At 45.6% G+C, this 25,344-nt stretch overlaps 1 protein-coding gene across 1 annotated transcript; it reads left to right on the forward strand.

Annotated features, from left to right (window-relative positions):
- Window positions 1-1,396: 1,396 nt before the first annotated feature.
- LOC125437822 (cyclic GMP-AMP synthase-like) lies at window positions 1,397-20,601 on the forward strand (the record flags this gene model as incomplete). The annotated part of the gene is given in 6 exon segments (XM_048505832.1): window positions 1,397-1,762; window positions 6,282-6,510; window positions 12,843-13,091; window positions 16,353-16,444; window positions 16,446-16,462; window positions 20,160-20,601. Coding segments are annotated over 6 exon segments (1,395 nt in total), but the record flags the coding sequence as incomplete, so codon positions are not given.
- Window positions 20,602-25,344: the final 4,743 nt, after the last annotated feature.

A 25,344-nucleotide genomic window follows, 5' to 3' on the forward strand; every position in this document is an offset into this window, starting at 1 on the left:
GCAGGAGCTTCAATGCCACGGGCTGCCTGGAGGAGGCGGAGAGCCTTGTAGTCAAAGAGGCACCATGTGGCCGGGAGGAGGGAGAAGCTGCCCCTCGAGGGCGAAAGGCAGCCCAGAAGAAAGGCCAGAAATGGGACCGGCAGGAAAGCAGTGAACTCCCAGGAGGACGGCTGACCTTCAGGGAGAAGCAGGAGCTTCACGTCAAGGCGAAGGCGGCTGCTTCTCTGGAGGAGGCGGAGAGCCTTGTAGTCAAAGAGGCAAATCGTGGTGGCTGGAGGGAGGGAGAAGCTACTGAGGGCTACAAAGGCAGCCCAGAAGAAAGGCCAGAAATGGGACGGGGCAGGAAAAAGCAGTGAACTCCCAGAGGACGAAGGACCTTCAGGGGAGAAGCAGGAGCTTCACGTCAAGGCGAAGGCGGCTGCTTCTCTGGAGGAGGCGGAGAGCCTTGTAGTCAAAGAGGCACCATGTGGCCGGGAGGAGGGAGAAGCTGCCCCTCGAGGGCGAAAGGCAGCCCAGAAGAAAGGCCAGAAATGGGACCGGGCAGGAAAAAGCAGTGAACTCCCAGAGGACGAAGGACCTTCAGGGGAGAAGCAGGAGCTTCATGTCAAGGCGAAGGCGGCTGCTTCTCTGGAGGAGGCGGAGAGCCTTGTAGTCAAAGAGGCACCGTGTGGCCGGGAGGAGGGAGAAGCTGCCCCTCGAGGGCGAAAGGCAGCCCAGAAGAAAGGCCAGAAATGGGACGGGGCAGGAAAACAACCCCAGAGTGACCTAAGGACAGGGAGCAGCGAGGAGCTTCACGCCAGCGCCGGGTGGCTGCTTCTCTGGAGGAGGCGGAGAGCCTTGTAGTCAAAGAGGCACCATGTGGCCGGGAGGAGGGAGAAGCTGCCCCTCGAGGGCGAAAGGCAGCCCAGAAGAAAGGGGCTGGGTGGTGAAATGGGACCGCAGGAAAGCAGTGAACTCCCCAGGAGGACGGCGATTTCAGGGAGAAGCAGGAGCTTCACGTCAAGGCGAAGGCGGCTGCTTCTCTGGAGGAGGCGGAGAGCCTTGTAGTCAAAGAGGCACCGTGTGGCCGGGAGGAGGGAGAAGCTGCCCCTCGAGGGCGAAAGGCAGCCCAGAAGAAAGGCCAGAAATGGGACCGGGCAGGAAAAAGCAGTGAACTCCCAGAGGACGAAGGACCTTCAGGGGAGAAGCAGGAGCTTCACGTCAAGGCGAAGGCGGCTGCTTCTCTGGAGGAGGCGGAGAGCCTTGTAGTCAAAGAGGCACCGTGTGGCCGGGAGGAGGGAGAAGCTGCCCCTCGAGGGCGAAAGGCAGCCCAGAAGAAAGGCCAGAAATGGGACCGGGCAGGAAAAAGCAGTGAACTCCCAGAGGACGAAGGACCGCTTGTGGGAGAAGTGGAGCCATGTCAAGGCGAAGGGCAGTCTCTCTGGAGGAGGCGGAGAGCCTTGTAGTCAAAGAGGCACCGTGTGGCCGGGAGGAGGGAGAAGCTGCCCCTCGAGGGCGAAAGGCAGCCCAGAAGAAATCCGACCCTGAAGCAAAGACTGTGGAGGAAAGGAGAGTCTCCGAAGCTGTTCCCCCGCCGCCCCCTGCCCGGAGGAGCTTCCTGAGGGAGGTCGTGGAAAACCTCAAGCTGCCCAAGAGGAAGATTTCGGAAGCGTCTCAGCGGGTGAACTGGGTGAGAACCCGGCTGGTAAACGCGATCCGAAAGAAGACGTGCTTCAGCACTGTTGAGATATTAGGCACCGGCAGCTACTACGAGCAGCTCAAGGTAAAGGGCGGGGGGGGGGGGGGGGCGCACCGCGGATTTCCTTCAGCCGTTTAGCTGCGTCCTTCGCTGCTTAGTGCAGTTGCTGTGGCGGAGTGACCTTCCCCTAAATCTATTGCTAAATCCTGACTCCTGACAGCGAACTATGACTGGCAGCCCTTTGCCTTTCTGTTCCCAGCGGAATTAATAACACCTTAGGCGGGGCAGGCTTTGTATACTTCAAATAGCCCATCAATTTTTTGTCTCTAAAGTAGCTCATGGATTTTCATCTGCTAAATTGAGCCCGACACAGCCTGCCAACTCTAAAATTTACTTTAATAGTTATTTCATCCCAGATGCTGAGATTAAGGACTGATTCCCACTCCTTCAGCAAATACTTCTGCACAGTAGGGTTTGTTTAATTAATGAAACATTTACACTACACCTCTCCAAATTGGTTTACAGTTATTTTTACACACAGTGAAATGTTTTCAATTAAACAAGCATCATTCTCAGTAATACACATTAAGATAACAAAAAGCAGTGGAGAAACTGGGTATCTTGTTGTCAGGATGGTGATGCTGGACACATTTCTAGTGTTCTTGGAAAGAGACTCTGGTACACCACTACGCACACATCTTTAGTCATCTCCACAGAAAGACACTAGTACAGGGTTCACCAGTGTGATTTCCACGGGTGCTAGTTGGGGCACCAGCAGAGGTGGGATCCAGCAGGTTCCCACAGGTTCCCGAGAATAGGTTACTAATTATTTGTGTGTGCCGAGAGGGGGTTACTAATTGGTGATTTTGCCACATGATTTTTGCCTTAGTTACACCCCTCCTCTCAGCAGTAGCGTGCAGAACTTGAAGCAGTCTAGCAGGAGGTGCACTGGCGTGCGTGGCAGCCTGCGCCTGCGTGCATTCGTTTCCCACCCAAGGACCGGCGCAGCAGCTGCGTCCTTGCCACAGCCCCACCCAGGAATGCCCCGCCCCTGGATTACCCAGCCACGCTCCCGTCGTGCCCCACCCGCCCCATTGGCACTATGCCACAGTTTGAATCCCACCACTATGGGAACCTGTTACTAAAATTTTTGGATCCCACCACTGGGCACCAGCCATTCCAATCCTGACAACCACCCAGATTTTCTAAAAGTGGGTGAAGCCATTGGAAGGCAGGGCAGTTACCGGCTGCTCTAATTCTAATTAAAGAGTTTTCAAGAATTGCAATAGCAGCTGCAAACACTGGAGGATCAGGAGAACTAGTAAGTACAGAAGCTTCTGGTTCTATTCCTCCTTCAGTTTCCATCTGTTTATTCCTCTGCTTTTTGTGTGTCCCCTTCCAGCTTTCTTTCTTCCTTTTTTAAAAAAAATCCCCTTTCCATGATTAATTTGCAAAATAAAGATGTTGTCATGTTTGACTCTGCATTCTGTAGCAGCCATTTGGGGTTGATGCTGACCATCCCCTCTTAGAATTCCAAAGGTGCCTGCAAGCTCAGTAAGGCTGAAGGCCTTAGTAGACTGGAGTCAGAAAAGGTGAAATCATGAACACATTCTTGGTTTTAGTGATTGTCCTGGGTTTCAAGGTTCTTAATAATGCTGTTTGTAGTAAAAAAAAAAAAAGCTGTTGCTGTCTTTAATGCTCCCTGGGAAGAATATATTTGCTCAAGCAGCTTTTGAGGACCAGATGTGCTCACACAGTCCATCCTATCCCATCTAGAGAGCTAGTTGTGTATTGTACCTTCCCTGTCCTAGATTGACAGGGACAGGACTAGCTTACATGGGTAATTTTTTTTGCTTTGGGAGTAGAAATGAGGAGATATGCAAGATAACCATGTTTTTTCCAAGGTCTTTCCCCCACCCCAATTTTTTTCCTCAATATGAACATGAGGAACTTTTGGGAAGTTCTAGAACACTGGTGGCGAACCTATGGCACGGGTGCCAGAGGTGGTACTCAGAGCCCTCTCTGTGGGCACGCGCAAACAGAGTCGTCATCCCCCACATCTAGGCTGGCCTGAGCCACTGGGCTCGATTATTAGCATTAAACCTAAGACCAAGTTTTGGGGAAGCAGTGCAGGTAACCCTGTTAAGCGCTGTTAAGCCCCACTGATTTTCATGCGAAGAACTAAAGCACAATCCTTTACCTGGGAGTAAGCTCGGTTGCTGGCAATGGGGCTTGCTTCTGAGTAAACCCTCTTAGGGTCGTGATTCACCCATTCAAAGCATTGCACAGTTGCTTCACCAAGCTTACTCCCGAGTAACGTGCCTCTGAGCCAACCGTTTTTTCTAAACTAAAACCTCAGTATTCAAGTTAAATGGCCGTGTTGGCACTTTGCGATCAATAAGTGGGTTTTGAGTTGCAATTTGGGCACTCGGTCTCGAAAAGGTTCGCCATCACTGTTCTAGAAGGATCTATATATTGGAATGAATGAATGTTATACGATAGCATGGTTGCAGCAGTTGGCCATTCTCTATAGTTTTGTATTGGATACATTTAAAATTTTGTTAATAGAAAATTAACTGTTTAACTTACATGTTTACATTCCATAAATATACAAATTAATACAATTTCATATGCTAATTAATGACTTTCCTGCATTCTCATTTTCCTCACTTATAAATTCTGTATTTCCTCATTTTGCGTGCCTCTTGCTCTCTCTAGTGATTGATTTGATATCACACAGGTTAATGTTTGGCATAAAAACCTTCTGCTTAAATCTATAGGGGGATTGGTGAGATAGAAACCTGCGTGATACCGAATCACCTACTAGAGGCAGCAAACACATGTGGAACTAACCCTCCTCCTCAGAAGAAAAAGGAATTGCCAACCAGGAAAATGAAAATGCAGGGAGACCAGGGGGCAGGGCTTCATGTTGGTGGGCCAGCTCCTGTCCTCCACAGCCTCCTTTGGGCGTCATGAGCCGGCCTGTGGCTTCCAAAGGTAAGTGGGGGGCATGGGGGCACCCAGAGCACATGTTGCCCCAGAGGGCATCCCCCCCACAGTATGCCAGAGTGAGCTCCTTAAATACTTTCAGTCCAGAAACATTCTCTGATAGAGACACAATGTTCTGCTTTCAAAAAACACAGTGTAGCCCATAGGTGAATGAAGCAAACATCCCCTACATCCCCATACGATGTAGTGTGTTTCTTTAAAATGAGAGGAAAGTTGTAGAAGGATGGGGGAGTGGGTTTGAAAGAAATCGTGGTGATTGGTTGACACTGAAGAGTGACTGTGAAGAGTCTATGTTGAAATGGAAGAGAGTCAGAGTACGTATGAAACTTGAGAGAGAAAAGGTCTCCTGGGTACTACTGTGTTTCTCTGAAAATAAGACAGTGTCTTATATTAATTTTTGCTCCCAAAGATGCACTATGTCTTATTTTCAGGGAATGTCTTATTTTTCCGCTCCACAGCTGCATGTTCTGGTGTTCTGTTTGATGGGCATGCTTCCAAACAAAAACTTTGCTATGTCTTACTTTTGGGGGATGTTTTATATTTAGCACTTCAGCAAAACCTCTGCTACGTCTTATTCTCAGGGGATGTCTTATTTTCGGAGAAACAGGGTAGGAAGCAAGCCAGACAAATGAATCCATGTGCAGGGGCTGGTTCCCACTACACAGCCAAGAAGTGCTGAAACTCAGTGGATAGGTCTTTGAAAAGGTGCTGTATTGTGTCTCAAAGTGTCTTTCAACGCACTCTTTGGGAGAATTGCAACAGTTAAACTGCAAAACAGCCATACAGATTTCTTTCTCATCCATAAAACTGTATCTTGTCTCAGTCAGAACTGAAAAAGCAGGTTCTGAGTTTTTTGCTAGGTTCCCTACCCATTTTGAGAAATGAGGAAAACAGAAAAAAAAGTTAAATGTGTAGTTTCTTGCCCCCTCCCCAAATCCCCTTCATACTCTTCCCAGGTGCCTCAGCTTGGAAGGAAAACAAGACAAGGGATGGGGGTCAAAGAAGTTTAAGAAGAAGAAGAAGTTTGGATTTATATCCCACCTTTCTCTCCTGTAAGGAGACCCAAGGTGGCTTTCAAGCTCCTTTCCCTTCCTCTCCTTACAACAGACACATTGTGAGGCAGGTGGGGCTGAGAGAGTTCCGATGAACTGTGACTCGCTCAAGGTCACCCATCAGGAATGTAGGAGTGAGGAAACAAATGCAGTTCAACAGATAAGAGTCTGCTGTTCATGTGGAAGAGTGGGGAATCAAACCTGGTTCTCCAGATTAGTATCCACCTGCTCTTAATCATTACACCACGTTGGCTCTCCAGGTCAGCCAGACAGAAGAAGCTCTCTTTCATGTGCCGACACGAATACCAAGTTAAAATCCACATTAAAAGAAACACCAAGTCCAATATGCCACATGAAGTGAGTTTTGGTGCATGCAAAAGTGTGTCCTCTTGGGGTATGTTTTGGGGGTCCCGTTCTAGATCCTTTCCTTCTTGGCGAACAGGGTGACAGAACAGAGACTTGTTACCAGAAGTGTTTGAGGTATGAACTCTCTATCTCCACAGAAAATTATACTTTTGTAACTTCTAATGGTTGTCTTACAGATAAATAAACCAGATGAATTTGACATTATGTTTAAAGTGCCATCTGCAAGACTTGAGCTGGTGCCCGAGAATGACAGTGATTACAAAGGTGCTCATTATTTTGTAAAACTGAAAAGGAATCCTAAATTAAAGGAACTAGAAGAATTCGTAGATGGGGAATATCTTTCTGCTTCCAAAATGCTTTCTGAAATGAGGACCATTATAACAGATGAAGTAAAGACTATAAAGGGTAGGTATTAATTTCTTGTGGATAAAAAAAGATACTACCTCATAACCAGTTCCCTCAAGTCCCATATTTTAATCAACAGGCTCAAAGTACAAGTTAAAATCACATAACTCTCTTTATAACAGTGTTGGTCCCACAGAACAGAAAACTGCAAGGCTTTGAGTGATCAGAAAAATTTAAAAATTAACTAGTGCTCCAAATAGTATGTGAGCATCTGAATTAGTATGCATTCAGACATTAAAATAAAATAGTTTATAAACCATGGCTGGTTCAGTGTGATGACAGAATGCAGGTTTTCTGCTTGAGTCAGAAAAGAGACAAACAACAGACTATATACTCTGTTCCACAAAAAGATGACAGTAGGGTTGTATATTCATTCCCTACCTGCTGGACCTCCTGTTGTAGAATGCTCTACCTGGGTCCTAGTGCCTACCTAGCCCTGTTGTCTCTCTCCCCTCCCTCGTTTGACAGTAAAAATACATTTTGGCAGTGGCGTTCCTGCCTAGGGACAGGGGGTACCCTATGTCCCCAGGCGCCTTCCCCCATTATGGTCATGTGGAAGCTCAACATTTCAGTGAGTCGCTTTGTGTGTTTTTAAACGTTTTAAGTGTTTTTTCACGTTCCGGCCTGCAGGGGGCGCATTTTTTAAGGCTAGCGGCACCAAAATTTCAGGGTACCATCCAGAGACTGTCCTGATGATTCCACCCAGGTTTGGTGATGTTTGGTTCAGGGGGAGCAAAGTTAAGTGGACCCCCAAAGAGGGTTAGTGCCCCATCCCCATTGTTTTCAATAGGGAGCTAACAGGGAGATGGGGTTACTCCATTTGAGGGACCGCCACATAACTCTTTGGTCCCCCCTGAACATAACTCTCTCCACACTTGGAGTGACATCATAAGAATAGTTAACAGATGATACACCTCGAAATTTTGGTGTCACTAGCTTTAAAAAAATACACCCTTCCAGAGCAACTCCCCAAGAAGATTTTCGCCCTTAAGATTCTTTTGTTTTGCAGTGATTTTGCTCCATTGTAGCCAATGGGGAATAAACGTTTTAAGTGTTTTTTCACGTTCCGGCCTGCAGGGGGCGCATTTTTAAGGCTAGCGGCACCAAAAGTTCAGGGTACCATCCAGAGACTGTCCTGATGATACCACCCAAGTTTGGTGAAGTTATGTTCAGGGGGACCAAAGTTATGGTCCCTCAAATGGGTAGCCCCCATCTCAGGTTAGCTCCCTTTGAAAACAATGGGGATGGGGGCATTCCATTTGGGAGTCCATAACTTTGCTTCCCCGGAACCAAACATCACCAAATTTGGGTAGTATCATCAAGGCAGTCTCTGGATGATGCCCCTGAAATCATGGTGCCAACTAGCTTTAAAAAACGCTAGCTCCTCTTTGCAGGCCGAAAAAACACCAAAAATAATAGCTCCCCCCCAAAACCCAAATACCTTGCATCTCGGTGATTTGTTCATATTTGGGCAGGACATAATTGGACAATTTTGTCCGAATGTGCTCCAAATTTGCCCAGATTCCAGTCAAATCTGCTGTTTGTTTTCTATCTGGAATCTCCAACCCTCAAAAGTGATGCTGTTTCTTAGGGTGGGGGAGAATCTACCCCAAACAGCATCACTTTCAATTTTGTTTTAACCGGGATTTAAAAGAAGAATCTGGAGCTCCCCTAGTTTAAACCAATTCATTGAAAGTGATGCTGTTTGGGGGTGTGATTCCACTGGAGGTGTTTTGTGAGAGATGATGCTGACATTTGTTTTGGTAAATGTTTCTAGCTGGAGGTGATTTGTAGAGAGATTTTACATGCTTTTAATACCCACTTGCACTGGCTTGAGGTTGTTTTCTCAGGCTAACAACCTACCTCATAGGGTTGTTGTGGACTGTAGGAGAAATTAGGAAAAGGGTTGGTGGGGAGAGAGCCATGTATGTTTTGATGGGAGTGGGAGGTGTTTTGTGAGCTGGTACAAAAAATCATTGTTTGGTCATGGTGGGGGAGGGTGGCTTCCCATACGCTGGGCGGGGGGGGGGGGGGCAAACGCAGGTTTTGTCCCCGGGCGCCAGTTTGCCTAGGTACACCCCTGCATTTTGGCATTCAGTTTAATTATATAACAATCACACCCAATGGTGCCCAAACACCCACACACCATAATCCTGGTCTCCCTGCTGGTGCCAGCTGCCCAAGGGCAGTGAGCTGCAAGCCTCCCTTATCCAGATCCCATTTGCCGGCCGTGAGCCGCTGCCATACAGACCCACAACCCAGCTGCACCAGAGCAGGGGGCCTACCTGTCTGCTTCCCCCACAACTTGTTGGTAAGAAAAGCTGTCACCTTGGTGTTTTTCATAACTCTCTTCACTCTCAGAGGAATCACTGTCAGAATCTGACCCCAAATAGATCTTTAGTGGGGACATTTCATTGTTTTCTTGGAGGAAGTCAAGATCCCAAAATTGCCTCTCCTTTTTGATCAGATGTTGGACAAAACTGGTCCATATCTTGGGAGTTGCTGCACACACCCCTTCCTTGAATATTTTCAATGTCATCCAGTTTAAAGGTGGCATTATTTATTGTCGCATGTCCTTTTATCTGACTCCATACTAACTCAGTGGGGTTTAATTCTGCATGTGGGGGAGGGAGGCGAAGCACTTGATGCCCAGTGACAGCTGCCATTTCTTCTGTTTGAAATCGAATAAATCTGTGCTTTTGAACCAGAAGAACAAGCTCAGGCTTAACTGGCTCTGGCTACCCAGAGATCCTTTTTTGGATGCAGTTGTTGGGATCTTCTCAGACCTCACAGAGTGATAAGAGGCATTATCCATGATGATTACACTTTTGGCAGCAACTTGCCAAGTCATTTTTTGAAGTTGTCTCCACTCATTTCCTGATGGTAATGGCCTGTTGTTTTAGGCTGAAAAAGAAGCAATGCATTCTCCACAAACCCTTACTTGCTCCCACAGTGAGCATAAATCAAACAATTCCCTTTCCGACTGCAGGGAGAGCCAGTGTAGTATAGTGGTTAAGAGTAGGTGCACTCTAATCTGGAGAACTGGGTTTGATTCCCTGCTGTGCCACTTGAACTGTGGAGGCTTATCTGGTGAACTAGACTAGCTTGTGCACTCCAACACATTCCAGGTGGGTGACCTTGGGCTAGCCACAGTTCTTTGGAGCTCTCTCAGCCACAACCATCAGTGTGGGGCGGGGAGGGAAAGGAGATTGTAATCCCCGTTGAGTCTCCTTACAGGACAGAAAGGGGAGATATAAATCCAAGCTCTTCTTCCCAGATGGCCCCTCAAGAATGCCTCCTTAACAGTGAATGACATGCTTTCAAACAGCATCAAGGTTAAGAAAAGAGTTAAAAGTGACAGGAGGTACTTCGAGAGAAATGTCAGAATTTGAGGGAGAATCACTCAGCAGAAACAATATTAATGGGTAGAATTTAGAAATAATCACTTAGACACAGTTCAGTGACAGAACAGGTTAAAAAGTGTGTGCCAAAATGGATGCAACCCGTTCAAGGGGAACTGACCTTCCAGTAGTGGGAAACATTACACATTATGGATAAAAAACATAAATTTACTACATGCCAACTTTTGAAAGGAAACTGGTATAAGATGCTTTACAAATGGTACATAATTCCAGAAGATATTAGAAGAATGGATAAAAAAGGTAAGGGTATATTCTGGAAATGTCTAGGAAAAATTGGATCTATTTTCTATGTGGTGGTTTTGCAAAAAGGCAAAAAAAAGGATAACAATCCCCACAGAAATGCAAAAAATACTAAAAATTAAATTTCAAATGGACTCAAAAATTACGTTGTTCAGAATTGTCCCGGTAAACCTACCAAAACATCATCATGAATTATTTCTATATTTATTATTGCATCTAACTGGAAAAATAGAATATCCTGTTCAAGAAAACTGGGAAGATGAGAGAATACTTTATTATGACCAAACTGACAAACCTTGTTAATAGAAAGCCAGAGTGTGAATTTAAAGAAAAAATATAGAAAGGTCTGATTCGACATTCACGGTATATATTGTGAAATTTTATTTAAGCATATGTGTTGGATATCAAGGACACCAAAGTTTGTGTTTATCTAAGTGGAAGTTTTCCTTCAATATACTGATTATTGCAGATCCAGTCATTTTTCTTCTTCTAAATCTGTTCCTTTTCTTATTTTTTTGTGAAAAAAAAAATATATATAAAGGAGAAAAGGTGTGGAAGGGGGCCAAAAACCATCACCCACCTTCTCAGTCAGAGAGCAGCCATGCTTGCTTGAAGAAGGGATGAAGGCATGTCCTCCTCTACAGTCCTGTTTCTTTCTCATTTTTTTTCTCAAGTTTTTCTTTCTTTGACAAATATTAATGTTAACATAATATATATTATAAATAAAGGAAACCAAAGGGCAGAAAACTTCTAAACCTTTCACTTAAAAAAAGAAAAAAAGAAAAACTCCTTAACCAACTTGACAATAATTTGAATTGCACAGCAAGAAAAACTGCAACAGTTTGCATTGCTTTTTTTTTTTTTGCCTTAAATATGTGAGGTCATTTCTTGCCTGGCTTCCCAAGAATTCTGCCTACTGTGTGCCATTGCTTCCTTGCCCTGTGGATGGGCATAGGAGACACGCTGGTCAACCTTGAGGTTTCTGCAACAGCTTAGGCTCAGCTGATCTTCCCGAATGTGTGAATATACGTTCAGGACAAGTTGTTGGGTCTGATTTCAAATTGTCTGCTCTTTGCGATTGGATTTAAAATAACAGTGAAGAGAATTCTCTCCAGAAGTAGACGTCCACGCAGTTTGCAAAAGGCAACTATTGGTGATAGTTGTTCAATAAACTATAAGTACTCTTGTATCAAAGAACCATGTTCAATAATGCACAAAATAATGGTTTTGACAAAGGCAGCACAGAAATTGAATAATAACTCTCCTATTCATTCAATACTATATTCTAATGCAGAAGCAGACTATATTACTCGACCGCAGCACCTCATCTGACTGGGTAAGAATTCTCATGCTTTCTGTGGAACAGAGTATAATAGGGAGTTATGAACAAACTATGTTCTGTTAAGTATGCCTGGAAGAATAACCAAAGTTTTTGGCAACCAGCTGTGGTTTTAAGCCCCCTTAATTTATTATATCTTGTTTCTGCATGTTCTAGCTTTTAGAAGATCATGAAATATTGCTATTTTAAAATGTTTTCACACTATTTACTTTGTACACGTAAGGAGACACAATTTGGAATTTCCACAGAAACAGCTGTATTCCAAGTTTGAGCAATGGATTAATAGATCTAGATAAAAGATAAGAGATAAGGAGAAGGTAAATATGGAAAGAGGAAGATTGGAGATTTAATCCATTATTTATTTAAACCTGGGTATGAAAGAAAGGTTAGCCAAACAAGGTCAATATTGACAGTAATATTAAGTTATTAAATTCAAATGGGAAGTCAAGAAAGTAGAGAAACTACCTGTATTAGATAGTTAAAATTTTAGAAATGTATTGTACCAATTAAGGCATTTTTGTACCAAAGTTGAAATTTTGTAAATGAGTTGTTTTTAATAATAATAGAACAAATAAACTTCAATATATTAATAAAAAAAGGAATTTCCACAGACTTCTGAGGGAGGGAAATCCCAACCACTCCATGATAACTGCTTTTTCTTTCCCAAGCCTTTTCTCACCCCACAATGTCAATCATAATCTCTGAAGATGTCAGTTAGCATTCTTTGGTCTCTCTCTTTCTGCGAGTAATAAAACATGAATTAAAATAATTGGGGATTTTTTTTGTCTCCCCCTCTGTCTTTTGCCCAATTATGCAAACTTTTTGATATGCCCTGTAAGGCCAAGTTCAGACATTATTTGCTAAAACTAACTCCAGTGAAGATTTTTCATATTATTCTAGTAGCTTCTGGTAAGCCTTGAAAAAACACATCATCTCAAATGAAAGTCAGTCACATATTACTTAACTGCCAAATGGTTGCTGCAAGCTGTGACCAACTCTCAAATCATTGTTGTGGCAACCTGTGCTTAAAAATTTCATAACAGTGCTTCCAGTAGCCTTCGGCTTAATTCTAGTAGCTAAAATATACCAGTAGCAGTTTTCCTGCTCCAATGGGAAACAGCAAGTGATAAAAGCTATTCATATTGTGCTTAATTTATCTGCAGCTCCAACAATGTCCGTTTAATATGTCCCACACGCCTACTCTTTGTATCAAAAGTTTAAACTTTTACTTGTAAGTTAACCTCTAGTGCAATGTTTTGTATCGGTCTCTTCTATTTTGCTTAAACTTTGTGGAAAATGGAAATACAAACTTTTCTTTTGGCTGTTAACAGAAATGAAGGTAACTATGGAGAGAAAAAAACCTGGAAGTCCAGCAGTTACTCTTCAAATTGAAGACCCAACCTCCCTTATATCAGTAGATATCATTCTTGCTTTGGAAATGGAGGGTACAACCTTGTGGGACCATAAAGTGAATAGACAAGATATTAAAAATTGGCTTGGAATCCACGAATATGACAAGCTACGGATGCAGCGACGGTGTCTTGTGCCCAAGAATGCTAAAGTGGAAGGACACTTCAAAGGTATTACAAAAAATTTTTTTAAAAAAAATTTGGCTTAGTACGCAATCACCCCTTATACAATTTTCCATCTTAAAGGGCTTGAAATTTGATCACAGCAAGTTTTGGAGGTAGTCAAATCCCTTCCAGCTTGTGAACTAAATATTCCAAAAATTTTGAAATCAAGGGGTATGTTTTTCAGCCTCCCCCACCTCCTGCAACTGAGGTCTTGGAAAAAAGTGAAATATGCAATAATTCTTTTCTTCTCAAACCTAAATTCATTTTACTGTTTTAACAACGCAAAAGGAATATTTAGAACAGGGGTAGGGAACCTGAGGCTCGAGAGCCGCATGCGGCTCTTCTGCCCTTGCACTGTGGCTCCACGAGCCGAGCCGCCGGCCCCATCCTTGCCCGCCCTGCAGGCAGCAGGACGGGCGCACCAACTGCCCATGGCCGGCTGGGCTGCGCCACGGGCTTCCCCTCTCGCCCGCCCCGTTGGAGGCCTGGCTACGCTTTTCCTCGAGGGGCGGCAAAGGTCGAGAGCAGCCGGCTTCATCCTTGCCCGCCCTGCAGGCAGCAGGGCAGGCACATCCATGCGCTTCTCAGAATGAGCGGAGTAAAAGGTAAACCCCCCCCCCCCCAATATATATAGTGTTATCTTTATTTTAAATGTCAAAAATTATTTGCGGCTCCAAGTGTTTTCTTTTCCCGTGGAAAACGGGTCCAAATGGCTCTTTGAGTGTTAAAGGTTCCCTACCCCTGATTTAGAAGTTTGTAAGCTTTTTCTGTGCTCGTGGCATATTTATAGAACGTAACATCTAAATTACTTGAAATGCCATCCTAACAGTTACACCCATCAAAGTTCATACTAGATAGAAAGTTGAAGACGTCATATATTGTTTTTCAAATTGTTTTTAATTCTACTGACAGGACCAGGTAGACAGGCACAGAGTAGGGGGTCTCAATGAGTGAATGAGAAAGTGGTGCTGAAAGGGTTCAGATTGGTTATACACAACTTGGACCGCATTTTGAGCCCCACTCAGAAGATTACTGTTTGGCTCAGTGACTAAACCCTTGATCTCACTCTTCATATTTCACGGCACCCCATGGGCCTCTGCCACTTCCACCTTCCCCTCCCAGTGCCCCTGCTTGCCACCTCCCCAGAGGCGCATCTAAGGAAAATGGAACCTGGAGCAAAATCTGAGTGCCCCCCAGAACGATGGGCTTTAGTGGGGCTGTAGCAGATCCTACATCCCTTTCTCATGGCACAACACTTACCTGGTTCTATGTCTGTGGCTCGGGGGTCAGAGAAGTGTGGTTTCAGGTAAGTTGGAATGTGAGGATAGGGGAGAGTGGGGAGGAGGGACTGGGGATGGCAGGAGGGTGGAAAGGGAAGGCTTGGGAAGGCAGACTGGGAGAGGGTAGAACAGAGAGGGGGAGGGTGGGGGAGGGTGGAAAGGTGAGGGGTTTGGTAGGGCAGGGTGGCAAGGTGAGGCTTGGGATGGGGGAGAAAAAAGGTAAAGGTTTAAATGGGATGGGGAGGGTTGGCAGGTGAGAATTAGGGCGGGAGGAGGATTAGAAGGTGTGGGTAGGAGTGAGGAAGGGTGAAATTTAGATGATTGGGGTGGGAGGGAGAGGCAGGGAGGCTTTGCCAGGCCTATGGATGACCTGACTGGAGTTTTGGGGGTGGGGGAAGGGGCTTGCTGGGTATCCGGGGGTGGAGGCCAGCCCTGAACCCTCATCATTGCTGGATGCCAGCAGGATGCAGGGGGGCGGGGCCATCTGGAGCCATTGGGGGAGACCTGGGCACAATTTCGAGGAGGCTGTGAACCCACCAACCTCTGAGGATGGGGCTGGATGGTCAAGTTAGCCAGGAAGTGCCACAGCCACCACGGAATGGCATGGAGCTGGCCCAGGGGCAAAGTCGTGGAGCTGGCCCAGGGGATAGACATAAGAACATAAGAACATGAGAACAAGCCAGCTGGATCAGACCAGAGTCCATCTAGTCCAGCTCAGCTCTCTGCTACTTGCAGTGGCCCACCAGGTGCCATTGGGAGCTCACATGCAGGATGTGAAAGTCATATATTGTGAAAGTCATATAGACCCTGCCACAAGGTCATCAGCCACTTCCCCTTGAACCTCAAATAGGAGATTGTTGACCTACTATCTTGAATATTTAACTCGCCACTAAAATCATCCACTGTACCAGAAGACTGGAGAGCAACAACTGTTAAAACTGATTTTTATAAAGGGATCCAGAGGGGAATCCTGAAATTACAGGACAGTTAGTGTAAAATCTGTCCCAAACCCATTGGTAGAAACTGCAATCACAGACAGAATTATTAGATACATAGAGGAATAAAGCCCGCTGAGAGAAAATCAGCATGACCTCTGCAAAAGGAAGTCCTGCCTCACCAACCTTTAGGAGTTTTTTGAGAAATGAACAATCATGTAGATAACCAATGACCCAGTGGACATTGTACACTTGGATTTTCAAAAGGCTTTTGATGAGGTACCTCACCAAAAACTCCCGAGCAAGCTTAACAGTCATGGGACAAGAGAATGGTCCCTCTTTCCCAAGGAAAAAAAAGTCTTCCCCTGAAATCTTGCAGCTTTTTTCTGCAGCCCTTTATCACTTTTCTTCACCATGTCAGAGAGCTAGAATAATTGGACGAAGGTGCTTGTGTGCTCACCCTACCCTCAAAAGGTGAGAAGGGCAGATTAAAAAGCAGAGAAACTCAAATAATGCATTAGATATTCCAACAATATATGATTAATTATCACAAGGAATAATAATACCATGCAATTCCCCCTTTCAAAACTGATAACTTTTTATTAAAAATAAAAGCATTGGGAAACCCAGAGTAGATTTCGTTCTAGTTGCTTAGGGGTAAAATAATGTAAAATACTATAACTGGGGGATATAGTCTGTGGTGTGAACTTTACATCACAGTAGGCAAAACGGTAGACAATTAAGAAAGGAAATAGTGAACTAGGCAATCATCCTGGCTTCATATCTACTTCAATATGCCTTAGGGTGCCTTAGCATCCTTTGTATTGTCAACTTGGAAGCACACCTGTGAGGAATGGCAGAATCAAGGTTAATGGTAGCATGAGGGGCAGTAATGGCATCTTTTCACTCCAGTTCCTTACTCGGTAGTTCTAGGGAGTTGTCCCCTAAGCTGCCAATGTCAGATATTTAATCTATGATTTAAAAAAAAACACCGGATGCAAGAATGAGTTCTGCAATAAAAGGCTGTGCCTTTTCTTATTTTTCAAACTTAGATACATGGAGATTCTCTCTTTTTCACTTGCTGAGAAAAACTATCATCAAAGTATCATGGCAAATCAACAAAAGACATTGCTGTGAAACTTCGTGGAAAACAATGCTGCAGGTTTGTATTTTAAAATTAGTTTTCCGTTTTCCAAGTTTTCTGTAGCGATTGTATAGTCTAAAAAATAGAGCAAGAATGTACTGGTTACATAATTCAGCCTATTTCTGCTACTACACTAAAATGGAAGAATAAAGTTAGTGAGATGCCAAAAATGTAGATCGTGCAGAGGTGCAAATCAAGAATGGCTCCTCTCTGATACAATCTTGTATTTCTAACACTAGCCAAATTCTTCCCAGAAAGCTTAGTGAAATGTGCATAAAATAGGGATCTTTCATAATTTGTAATCACCAATAAATGCATGTTTTAACAGTGAAAGTTTTAACTCATGGCTCCCTGATGACAGTCCACAGAAAGGGGTGGGGAAAACAGGCACCTTCCATGAATTCAAGGCAGAGGCATAGCTCCAAGAGAGGCGGAGGACGCACCAGTGCATCGGGCGCTTTCCCCCCTTGCTACGCCTCTGATCCCAGGCTTCACAGTGAGTCAACAACTCCAGCAACACTCACCAATCAGGGAGCAGTGCCCCGTTGACATTCCTGTGAGTTGCAGCCACTGGTCATCAGTGTGGCCATGGCATCCTCATATAACAGGCAGAGTTCCAGAAAAGACCTAGCAACAGCCCAAGTGCATCAGTGGCCTGTGGGAGGAGCCCCAGGTGCATGTATGTTTCCCAAGTGGGGGAGGGGGAACTCCAGACATCAGGTGACAACCTTGCACAGTACCTCCAGTGAGAGCTTCTCCATCCACCGCACAGCTCACCAGACAAAGGTCTCCATGTATTAAATGGGTCGGAGGGGTTTGAGGGGAGGCAAAGTCCACACTTTGTGTTGCAAGACAAGGCAAAGGCCATGCTCAAACATGCCTCTTGCAGTATAGATTAGTGCCCTAAGCATTCCACTACAGTTCTGATGCCACCACTGGCTATATGGAGCCAGACAGGGAATAAAGCAAACAAAGAGGTGGCCCAGGGAGAGCAAGCAGGGCAAGGTCCCCGTGTTTGAGCCCCACATGGAGCATAGCCCAAGGTAGTCCAGCCATACAGTCAGAGTTTTGCCACTACAAACCACATCATCAGGAACAGGATGACCCTGCTAATGGACCTCCCCAGGTAAGCATTATTTTAACTGGTAGCCAAAATGGAAAGTGTCCCTGAGTGAGAGAGCCCTGTGTTGCATTCCCTATCATCTGCGTGATGTTTCAGGAAGCAGCTGATCTGTTGCTTCACCATAAGAAACATTTGTATGTTCTGAAAGTTGTTCGTTTGAATCTGTCAAGCTCATTAGTCATAGGCAAGCCACTCCTGCAAAACAGGTATAATACAAGCAAGACACAAATGAGGTGCTGAATTTGTATTGATCAAGGAATCAATACAGGGATCTTTCAGGAGCGGGGGTTTCTTTTTTTTTTTGGTTATTGCTCAGGGAAGAGATCAGGGACATAGGTATTTTTTATGGGGGGGTTCGGGGGCAGGACCATGCCCCCACCCACCACTGGGGGTGTGGCCACGCCTCCCCAAGCCCTGCCCTTGACCTCAGTACTTATAAAAGCAGCTCTCTGAAGCCGGGGACAGTAGACTCCCCTGCCATGCCCTGCCTCGCCCCCCACCAGCTGGGCTCCCAGCCAGCAGTCGGCAGCCCCTTCTGCCCTTCCCTCTGGGCAGAGGCGTAGCTAGGGAAAATGGAGCCTGGAATCCATGCCCAAACAGCATCACTTTCAATGGTGTTTAAGCTAGGGAGCCCAAATTCTCCTTTTAAATCCACCTTAAAGAGAGAATCTGGGGTCCCCAGTTAAAACAACATTGAAAGTGGATGCTGTTTTGGGGTGGATTATCCCCCACCCTGAAACAGCATCACGTTCAATGTTTCAACTGGGGACTTCAGATGCTCCCTTTAAATCCATGCCGAAGGGGGTGGGTTTAAAAGGAGAATCTGGGGAAATTTGGGGTGTGTGTGCCTGCTGTCAGGGGTGCAATTGTTAAGCTAGCAGCACCAAACTTTCACGGCATCGTTAGGAGGCTCTCCTAATGATACCACCCAGGTTTGGTGAAGTTTGGTTCAGGGGGTCCAACGTTATGGACCTTCAAAGGTGTAGCCCCCATCTTCTATTAGCTCCAATTGGAAACAATAGGGGATGGGGCACCCCTTATGGGAGTCCATAGCTTTGAACCCCCTGGACCAAACTTCACAAAACCTGGGTGGTATCAGTAAGATAATAAACTGATGATACCTCCCAGGTTTGGTGAAGTTTGGTTCAGGGGGTCCAAAGTTATGGAACCCTCAAAGGTGTAGCCCCTATTTTCTGTTAGCTCCCATTGGAAACAATGGAGGATGGGGGCACCCTCTTTGGTAGTCCATAGCTTTGGACCCCCTGAACTAAACTTCACAAAACCTGGGTGGTATCAGTAAGTGACTAACCTGATGATACCCCCCCCCCCCCAGGTTTGGTGAAGTTTGGTTCAGGGGGTCAAAGTTATGGACCCGCAAAGGTGTAGCCCCCATCTTCTATTTGCTCCCATTGGAATCTGGACTCCCCTTTGGGTAAAAAACAGGACTTCCCTTTGGGAGTCCATAACTTTGGACCCCCTGAATCAAACCTCACCAATCCTGGGTAGTATCATAAGGAGAGTCTCTCAAAATATTCCTGAAATTTTGGTGCTTCTAGAATCTAGCCTAAAAACTGCGCCCCCTGCAGGCCAAAAACCAGAAAACACTAAAAATTACAAAAAAACCCACAAACGGGGGGCAGAGCTTTGGAGATGTAATGGGGGGGGGTTGAACCCAAGAACCCCCCTTACCTATGTCCTTGGAAGAGATACCTTAGAATTACACGCAGAGTGCACAGAGGCAAAGCACAGTGGAACATCCCCCAAGCATGCATGTGTGATTGGCATAAAGAAAAGTCGGAGTCATTCTTAGTTTCTAAACTAATAAGAGGAGTATTTATTAGTGAACTCCATTAAGGATAGAAAAGTGGAGAGATAGGTTCTCTAACCTAATCTATCTGACTAGATGGGGATGGATGCACATGGCATCCCTCTGCATGCATGATGCAAGATGGATGGGGTTCAGGAAAAGAAGGGTGAACAGGAAGAAGGATAGAAGTACCTTGAGAGTATCTGTCTACATATCAAAGGGATAGTGTCAGCATGATAGAGAAAAGGTGTCAGTGTCTTGACCTTCTCTAGCTATCTGATTCAGTGGTAAAAAAAACCCTCTATGTTTGAGGCAGGAAACAGCATATGGTCCTTCAGCTACAACATTTTTTAGAACAGGCCGAAGTCAGATCCTAGACAAAAGACTAACAGAGGTGTCCCTTGGTAGGGGCGGGAACACATTACCCACCACCACAGCTGCACTACTGACATCATGTCTGGATTCAGAGGTGTCCCTTGGATTCAGAGGTGTCCCACCAAAGTACTAACCAGCTTAGCTTCTGAGTTCTGGCAAGATCATGCTAGTCGGGCCACCCAGGCCAGAGTGTGCACACTAGATCCTGGAATATAACCATCCTCTAAAACTAAAGATGGCAGAAGAGAGTGAGAGCAGAGAGAGAGTGAGAGCTTTTATGCACATCTCTATTGACAAAGAGCTGCTTTCTACAGTTGTATAAATCAAACATTCCACTTAATTTAACTTCTTGTAAGGATTTTCTGATACAAAGTTATGAATTTCACACTGTTTGCATTATTTCCCAACAGGAAAGACTGCCTTAAGCTTTTGAAGTTTCTTCTGGAGCAGCTTAAAACAAAACATAATGAACTGAACAAATTCTGTTCTTACCATGCCAAAACTGCCTTTTTCCATACATGTACCATGTGGCCCACTGATGAAGAATGGCAGCCTAAACATTTGGAAGAATGTTTTGAAAGACTTTTGGGTTACTTTGTAGACTGCCTCAAAAAGGCTGAGCTGAAACATTTTTTTATTCCTGAATGCAACTTGTTCGGCCCTGATTTCAAATGTAGTAAACTTGTCGAAGCAATTGAAAGAGAACGAGATAGATTCCCAATATTGAGATCCACAGGTGTGGCTACCAGGGGGCTGGTGTGTGCGCGTTACACTGGGCACACGCCTGCAGGAGGGTGCAAAAAATTCAGGTTGGTTTGTATTTTTTGTGTGTTTTGTTGTGTTTTTTCAGTTTTTGGCCTGCAGGGGGTGCAGTTTTTTGGCTAGCAGCACCAAAATTGCAGGTATTTTTAAGAAGACTCTCATGATACCACTCAGGTTTGGTTCAGGGGGTCCAAAGTTATGGACTCCCAAAGGGGGTGCCCCATCCCCCATTGTTTCCAATGGGAGCTAATATGAAATGGGGGCTACACCTTTGAGGGTCCATAACTTTGGACCCCCTGAACCAAACTTCACCAAACCTGTGTGGCATCATCAGGAGAGTCTCCAAAAAATACCCTGAAAGTTTGGTGCTGCTAGCTTAACAATTGCACCCCTGACAGCAGGCACCCCCTAAATTTCCCCAGTCTCTCCTTTTAAATCCAACCCTTTGGCATGGATTTAAAGGGAGAATCTGGGTTCCCCAGTTTAAACACCATTGAAAGTTATGCTGTTTGGGGTGGATTCCAGCATCACAGTGGCCGCCCAATGGGGCCGCCCCCCTGCAAAACTCAGATTTTGCACCGGGCTCCATTTTCCCCAGCTATGCCTCTGTTCAAATCAACATGATCTAGCTCCGTGATGGTGAACCTATGGCACGGGTGCCCAAGGCAGCACTCAAAGCCCTCTCTGTGGGCACGTGTGCCATCATCTCCCCCTCCCCCTTTGCCCAGCCAGAGGTGGCTGCCAGCAAATGCATAAGGAGTCACGCTGCACAGGGTGGCCGTGCACAAGGCACTCTGCCGGCTGGGGCTGAGCTTCAGGGAGGTCCTCTTGAGTCGACCTGATTTGCTGTAAGTACCATCTATCGCCCCACAAGTACCCCCCTCCCCCACAAAGCTTGGGAGACTGGAGGCTGGCACGCTTTTCTTGGTGTGTAACTTTTGGGACCAAACTAAAACTTTGTGGATAGGATTAAAAAGCAGCCCTCTGGGTGAGGGGCTTCTGTTGGGAGGAGTGTGTCTGCCAAGAGCAGGGCAGGCACAGTGGTGGGATTCAGGCGTTCGCCCCGATTGGACTGAACTGTTTGTTAGGGGACCCCCTCCCCTGGGAGAGAGAGTGATGAGGCTTTTAGTGCCTGGGAGCCCAGGGCTGGGAGGAGAGATCTTGCAAGGTCCCTAGGCTCACAACGACAATCCCGTTCCCACAGGATCAAAGCAAAAGTACAAAAGACAAAAGGCATTTCACACCAATAAAGAATTGACTAGCAGGAAAGGGAAAGGAGCATCCTTTACCGTCCTGAGAATCCCTTCCCCACCCCCTTGTCAGAATTAGGGCCATTCTAACAGAGGCAAATGTGGGACAGAGAGGTCCATTTCAAAATATTCTCCATGCTTTTACTTTTCTGTTCCTGTTGCATTTTGTGGGAAGTCAAGTGCTGTGATGACATGTGAAGGAAAAACGACAGATCAGATGGCTGCTCCACCAATTTAGCTTTCCTGAAGTTATCCCACCCCTCTCCTGATGCTGTCACCCAGGTTTGGTGAGGTTTGGCTCAGGGAGTCCAAATTTATGGACTTCCAAAGGGGGTGCCCCATCCCCCATTGTTTCCAATAGGAGCTAATAGGAGATGGGGGCTACACCTTTGAGGGTCCATAACTTTGGACCCCCTAAACCAAACTTCACCAAACCTGGGAGGTATTATCAGGAGAGTATCCACTGCAGGGGTCAGCCACCTCATCACACCCTCAGTTCTCTTACATGTGTGAACCAAATCTTGGAGATCAATGGATTATTTTCTATTGAGCCAACATGGTGTAGTGGTTAAGAACTGGGTTAGATTCTTAATTCTTCCATATGAAACTTGCTGGTTGACCTTGGACCAGTAACAGTTCTCTCAGAACTCTCTCAGTCCCACCTGCCTCTCAAAGTGCCTTTTGTGGGGAGAGTAAGGGAAGGTGATTGTAAGTCACTTTGAAACTCCTTAGGGTGAAGAAAAACACGGTATAAAAACCAACTCTTCCTCAGAATCAGGTGCAGCCAAACAGAAAGACAAGCTATTTTCCTGTTCTCTAACATCTTCTACTTACATAACCATAGTGCAGTGTTACTGGCAAAGTTCCTCCACTAATGGAACAATTATGACTTTGGCACATGTGATGGCTTCTATATAAGAGGGTGCCACAGAAGCTGTTCTTTCCCTCTTTTCTCTTAAGCTTTACTGCCTGCTAAGGATGCCTAGAGGCCTGGAGAAAAGGCTTAATGTGTAGAAATGGGCAGCTGGAGCTTTTTTATGACATGGAAATAATTAATGGTGAATAATATCCTATGAAGCCTTTATTAAAGGGGCAGGCCTTTTTTTTAAAGGCAGTTGGTAACTACTCTGTGCCTTCCGCTGATACCAATGGACTGCTACTGTAAGTGCTGCAGGTGAAACAAGAGAGCCATAGTGGTGTAATGTTTAAGAGCAGGTGGATTCTAATCTGGAGAACCAGGTTTGATTCCCCACTCCTCCACCTGAGTGGCAGAGGCTTATCTGATGAACCAGATGTGTTTCTGCACTCCTACATTCCTCCTGGGTGACCTTAGGTTAGTCACAGTTCTTCGGAACTCTCTCAGCCCCACCTACCTCACAGGGTGTTTGTTGGGGGGGGGGAAGGGAAAGGAGATTGTAAGTCACCTTGAGTCTCCTTACAGGAGAGAAAGGTGGGGTATAAATCCAAACTCCTCCTCCTCCTTCTGCTCCTCTTCCTCTTTAGACTGAGGTAGGAGAAGAAAGATCGAACTTATAAACCGTTAGTTATACTGGAGTTTGATCCATTGAGGCACTGCCAGATAGAGCTCCCAACTGTCTAGAGAAAAACAAATGTCTTGCTGCTTTAATAGAAACTTAATTGATTGTATTTACTTTTATGGGGGTGTTACCATACCGCCCTGGCATAGCAGAGGGGGGGAATGCTTATTCATAGGCCCTCTTGCCAGCGTAAAGGTGATGCTGGTGTTGCAGAGATCAGGAGCCCATTATCTGGCAATAGCCAGGTCTACCTAAAAGAAATATCCAGGAATTGTTTTCCTGTTGTCATGCTTTCAGGTTGCTTGTCATATCGGCACATGTTCAGCTCCACAGCCCAAGAAGAATGTGTTCTCAATACGATACAGTATCCCTGCTGAATGGATACTCATTTCCAGCCACAAGAAACTCCTGATGTCATTGCATCCCCAGATACTCCCTTCTATAACTAACTTCTTCTGACCACCTTGCCATGCACTCTATTGTTTCTCAAATAACCCATCTGGACACCTCCCAGAGGTTGTACTAACATCCTCCAAAGGTTGTCCTGATACCGCCTTCACCCTATAAATATCCTGCCCTCCAAAGGGCCAATTGCTCAGTGCCACTGTTGCCCCCTGGAACCAAGCGCTGGTTGTTTGGCTCTGAACCCTGGATCTTCTTCACATTGTGATCAGGTTTTATTACCCATATATCCCTTACCCTTTTCTATTTTCCAACCAATCTGTATCTTAGGAACTTTGTGTGTGTGTGTGTGCTGCATTGAACCAAGTGACTGTAAAAACCTTATCCATACAATAAAGATTGTTAAATTTGCATTACATTCCTCCCTGTGGATTTTCTTCTAAGAGCTGATCTTCGAATAAAGATTCCTTACACAGCCTCTCGCAACATTAATAAGCAGTCTGCTCTAAGCTAATATTCCCCACATTATTGAGAGACTGTGTCTCCATCATGTAAGGGGGGGGGGGGGTTTCCTCAGATTTTCAATGGGAGCCAATAGAAGATGAAGGCTACATCTTTGAGGGTCCATAACTTTGGACATCCTGAACCAAACTTCACCAAACCTGGGATGTACTATCAGGAGAGTCTCTTATTGATACCACCCAGGTTTTGTGAAGTTTGGTCCAGGGAGTCCAAAGCTATGGACTCCCAAAGGGGGTGCCCCCATCCCCCATTGTTTCCAATGGGAGCTAATAGGAGATGGGGGCTACACCTTTGAGGGTCCATAATTTTGGACCCCCTGAACCAAACTTCACCAAACCTGGGTGGTATCATTAGGAGAGACTCCTAAAGATACCCTGAAAGTTTGGTGCTTCTAGCTTAACAATTGCACCCCTGACAGCAGGCACCCCACCAAATTTCCCCAAATTCTCCTTTTAAATCCACCCCCTTTGGCATGGATTTAAAGGGAGAATCTGAGGTCCTCAGTTTAGAAGAAGAAGAGTTTGGATTTATATCCCCCCTTTCTCTCCTATAGGAGACTCAAAGGGGCTTATAATCTCCTTGCCCTTGCTCCCTCACAACAAACACCCTGTAAGGTGGGTGGGGCTGAGAGAGCTCCGAAAAGCTGTGACTAGCCCAAGGTCACCCAGCTGGCATGTGTGGGAGTGCACAGGCTAATCTGAATTCCCCAGATAAGCCTCCACAGCTCAAGTGGCAGAGCAGGGAATCAAACCCTGTTCCTCCAGATTAGAATGCACCTGCTCTTAACCACTACGCCACACTGGGGGATAATCCACCCCAAAACAGCATCACTTTCAATGTTGTTTAACTAGAGACCCCAGATTCTCCCTTTAAGGTGAATTTAAAAGGAGAATTTGGGCTCTCTAGTTTAAACACCATTGAAAGTGATGCTGTTTGGGGATGGATTCCAGCATCACAGCAGCTCACTGGCAGACCTGCCTAGGGACAAAGGGTACTCTTTGTCCCCGGGCGCACCAATTTTTGTCACGTGTTTGGTCACGTGGGGGCGCCAGCAAACCTGTGCAGAGAAAGCAGCAGATCTTTGCAGAGAAAGCAGTGGACCAGATTGTTTTCCTGTTTCC

Source organism: Sphaerodactylus townsendi, linkage group LG01, assembly GCF_021028975.2.
Source record: "Sphaerodactylus townsendi isolate TG3544 linkage group LG01, MPM_Stown_v2.3, whole genome shotgun sequence".
Taxonomy (NCBI): domain Eukaryota; kingdom Metazoa; phylum Chordata; class Lepidosauria; order Squamata; family Sphaerodactylidae; genus Sphaerodactylus; species Sphaerodactylus townsendi.